This window comes from the organism of the source record quoted next, unplaced genomic scaffold, assembly GCF_019419815.1.
Source record: "Pyrus x bretschneideri cultivar Hongxiangsu unplaced genomic scaffold, Pyrus_bretschneideri_v1 Contig15, whole genome shotgun sequence".
Taxonomy (NCBI): Eukaryota; Viridiplantae; Streptophyta; class Magnoliopsida; order Rosales; family Rosaceae; genus Pyrus; species Pyrus x bretschneideri.
In genome coordinates, this window is record NW_025999446.1 from 1835417 (window position 1) to 1839377 (window position 3961).

The 3961-nt window shown below is 34.9% G+C and overlaps 1 protein-coding gene across 1 annotated transcript; it reads right to left on the minus strand.

The window, feature by feature from the left end:
* Positions 1-234: 234 nt before the first annotated feature.
* Positions 235-2393, minus strand: LOC103959566 (patatin-like protein 2). The gene is made up of 7 exons (XM_048580275.1): positions 2215-2393; positions 1912-2093; positions 1618-1807; positions 1289-1450; positions 867-1169; positions 580-752; positions 235-493 (listed from the first exon to the last, which is right to left on the minus strand). Exons 1-7 carry the CDS (start codon positions 2344-2346, stop codon positions 415-417), a joined length of 1221 nt encoding a protein of 406 aa, XP_048436232.1. The 5' UTR covers positions 2347-2393; the 3' UTR covers positions 235-414.
* Positions 2394-3961: the final 1568 nt, after the last annotated feature.

Here is a 3961-nt window from a genome sequence, read left to right on the forward strand (position 1 = left end):
TCCTCCAAATATATACATAATGTTGCCGATTTAATATCCTCCAAATATATACATAATAATGCCTGAATAGGATGGCTGCTTCTTGTAATTGTATACTCTAATACTCTTACATACACCATGATGAAGAACTATGTAGGACTGTAATACCGTGTTTTTAAAATGAAAGCTTAATTTTATTGAGTATCCAACAACCAACAAATTAACAAAAGAATGAATATATCGATTACAGAGAGATCTATTACAGTGATATCCCAACAGGGCTTTATTCGAACATAAACAAATATTAAGAGATGGAGTATATGGTTGCCATTTGCCCCCATACCCTTGAATTATCCATAATTTATTACACTTTACATTTCCAAACAGTATAATTTAAAGAATAATGACTTGTCATCGTCTTAGGGCAACAATTAATCAGTAAGTACTTTCAACATGCCCGTTGGTTGACCCTGCTTGGCGTCTCCTCTTCTCTTCCGACAGTAGTTTAGCAAACCTGAAAATTATAGTAATTAAGTTACAATTTTTCACTACTCACCAATTACATGTATAAATCTGTTGGTTTAATGATAAATATTTTACCTTATGAGAGCCTCTGCATTTGTCTCATGCTTAGTAGCCTCAAACCTGCCACTGTCCAAATTAACCCGAGAAACTGGTTTTTTCAATAGCCCTTCTCCAACTTTCACAAGATTGGTCAAATTCTTCTTTGTGGCTATATCCACAGAAGCTATTGTCCCCCGAAGGGTATCATCCTACGTTTGGTATCAGAAATGATGTCAGTTTTTTGTGTCTAAACAACATTATTCTAAAAAAGTTATAGCGATGAATCTATGGATAAAATGCATTTCAGATGACGAGTTCAGTACCTGAATTCTAAGATAATTTTCTTCAGAATGAAGGGCTCGGAAAATTGCAGAAAGGTGAAGATCAACCATATCGTTGCTTGCTTGACTGAAAACATTAATGATGGGGGTGGAGCCACCGCTGGTTAACCAATTCAACAAGCCCCATTTCGCTGCAAAGCGTGCATGGTATTTCATTTCAGCTTTTGATGAACCAGTTCCTAATGATATCACTAGAAATCTCCCATAGTCCATAGGTTTCACAGGAAAGACGTCTGGATTCACCTTCCTTATTTCATTTGTAACTTCACAAACAGCAAGTAAAGTCTGCAAGGACAAAAGTGTTTTAAGTGTTTAAGTTAATTTTTTATAATCCCGAAGTTTACTTTTAAAATCAATGGTATAAATTAACAATCTGGTAATATAACTCCTCCTATCACATATACCGGATTATTTGCAGCCACGCCGCCATCTATAAGGTTGAATTCCCTAGTTCTGCCTGCAGCGGTCTTGGTTTCAAAATAATGAGCTGGAAGATAAGTTGGTGCCGCTGAGGTTCCAATGCATATGTCAGAGAGTAAGGCATCGTATGATGGCTTCTTTTTCACCTGCCAACAAAAATAAGCACATCATATTATATTACAACATATATGAGTAATTTGCTTAAATTATTTTTAGACATGAACAAACTTTACAATACTTTGACGTATAGAATACTCTAGAATATACTAAAATTTTTCGAATTAGTTAATACATCAGATAGACGGTGAATTACCTTAAAGTTGGAGAAGATAGCTGGCTGGAGATTCTTGATGTCAAATGTGGGAATTACAACATTAGTTAATGTGTCGTGTAGTTTTTTGTTGCCCAGCCTTTCCCTAATCAAGCGATGCAAATACTTGCCATTGTATTTTGGTCCTACTAGAGCTTTGATGATCTTTGTCGTATTAGGAAAAATTGGCCAACTGTCGTTTAAACCATTAGAGCAAAAATTATTATGAATATCCAAAATATAAAATAATTAATTAAGTGGACATAATTAACATGTAATTAATTAAGCAAGCATTACGTGTTTTGGGGGAAGATTTTAGGGCATTGATTAATATAGAAGTCTATAATATCTTTGGCAGCGAACAGTGGGCGGTTATTCTCGTTTGGGGCTGCAAGCATAGCAGTCACAAGGCCACCTGTGCTTGTTCCTGCAATCACATCAAAGTAGTCGGCGATCCTTGCATCTTCACCATCCAGTTTCTGCAGTACCACCAATGACATTAATCTTATCAGTACTTAATTGGGAAAATAAATCACTTAAAGTACTATTAAAACACAGACGGTAAAGTACTTATATATATTGACAGAAAGTCTTATATACCTGAAGTTCAGATTCGAGGAAAGCAAGAATGGTTGCCGGAATGAGGCCTCTTATTCCGCCGCCATCGATACTGAGAACTGTGACTATCTTTCCAAAGACTGTGGGGGGCTCTACTCTACCGCTTCTTTCCATCAGATCAGTTAGAGAGAGAGAGAGAGAGAGAGAGAGAGAGAGAGAGAGAGAGAGATTTCTGAGTTATGCTTTGGGAGAAGTAGTCCTGGTATTTATAACACCAGCTTTCGTGCATGCGTGTTTCTGAGCCGGTCCTTCAGAAATGAGGCGAATTAAAATTATTGCTGTATTTAATTGACTATTTTAACTGTAGAAGTCGGACTGATGATTAAATTATAGTCTTAATAGTATCCAAACGTAACACAACAATCCGGCAAGCTCCCCGTATACGATTAGAGAGATAACAGACTCCACAAGAACTGTAGAGGAATTTCCGCACAAAACTTCTCATCTCTTAAGTTATTGTAATAATTTCGAACTCTTCTGTTTTTTTTTTTTTTTTAACAATAGGAAAATTTTAAAAATAAATAAATAACCTGATGCGCCTGCTATGAGGTGTAAATATAGTTCCTTGAGAAACTTTGCTAATTTTTTCAAATATTTAACTGATCATGGATGTGTATGTGGCTGCAACAAGATTTTGTCTCGACCGCTGCCAAGGTCTATTAATCATCATTAGGTTTATGGTGTGCGCGTCAAACAATCTTGTTCGTTTTCAACTCGTTATGCTGATCATAGATTTTTAGTTGATAAGAGTTTTATTTTGACTGATGCAAAGGTCTTTTCATTTGCGTGCTTAATCATGCCTTTCGGATTATGGTCCATATTTTGATCTTTATCTCTATCTGTTGGGTGATACAACATTGCAGAATTCTTCAAGTTTTGACAGAATTTTATGAGTTTTTCTCATAATTATATATTGGATTTATTCAATGTCATGCTGCCGTACTTTATTAACTCAGTTCAAAAAACAGAAAAAGCGATTGAATTTATTCGATGTCAACCAATTGGTCTTATATATGGCAGTAGCCAATTCAACAATATGAGGTTGACAGGGATAATATGTTACTTTATCCAGTCGTGCTTCAAATTCTTCTTTTTAAAAAGTGAGATGAATAGTAATCTCTTAGTTTGCAAATAATTACACTCTTAAAACGTGCCTTGAAAAAACAAACCAAAACAGCCAGATGGTGGATTATATCAAATTGTTGAAATAATCCAAAACCTAAGGAATAATCAACCTTTCAATTCGGGGTTTGGAATAAAAGGAACGAACGAATTAATCTGTCGCAGTTGAAGGATAGTTTCATCCTTATTTAATTGTTTGGGTTTGATTATTCAAAAAGACAGGTCTAAACTTAGTTTTGGACTAAATCAAATAGGGTGGACATGAAGGTGCTTCTTAGGGTGGGGACAAATTCTTTCTTCCACACAAGAAAAAATTCGAGTTGCATCATTTGTCTAATAAGAATCAACGAAAAAAGATTAAGTTGGACTGATAATTTCAGACCGAATTAACTTCAAAAATTAAGTTGGACTGATTAAGACTAGACTAAATTAGATTGATATAGTAAAGCGTTTGATATAGTATCAAACTAAAAAAGCAGGGTAATAAAAATCAACGAAAAAAAGACCCAATTTGAACAATCACAAAAAATTAATTCCATACAATATCATAAATTATCCAACCCACAGTGAAATCCTAAATTGCAAAATACCAGAAGGGGAAACACTA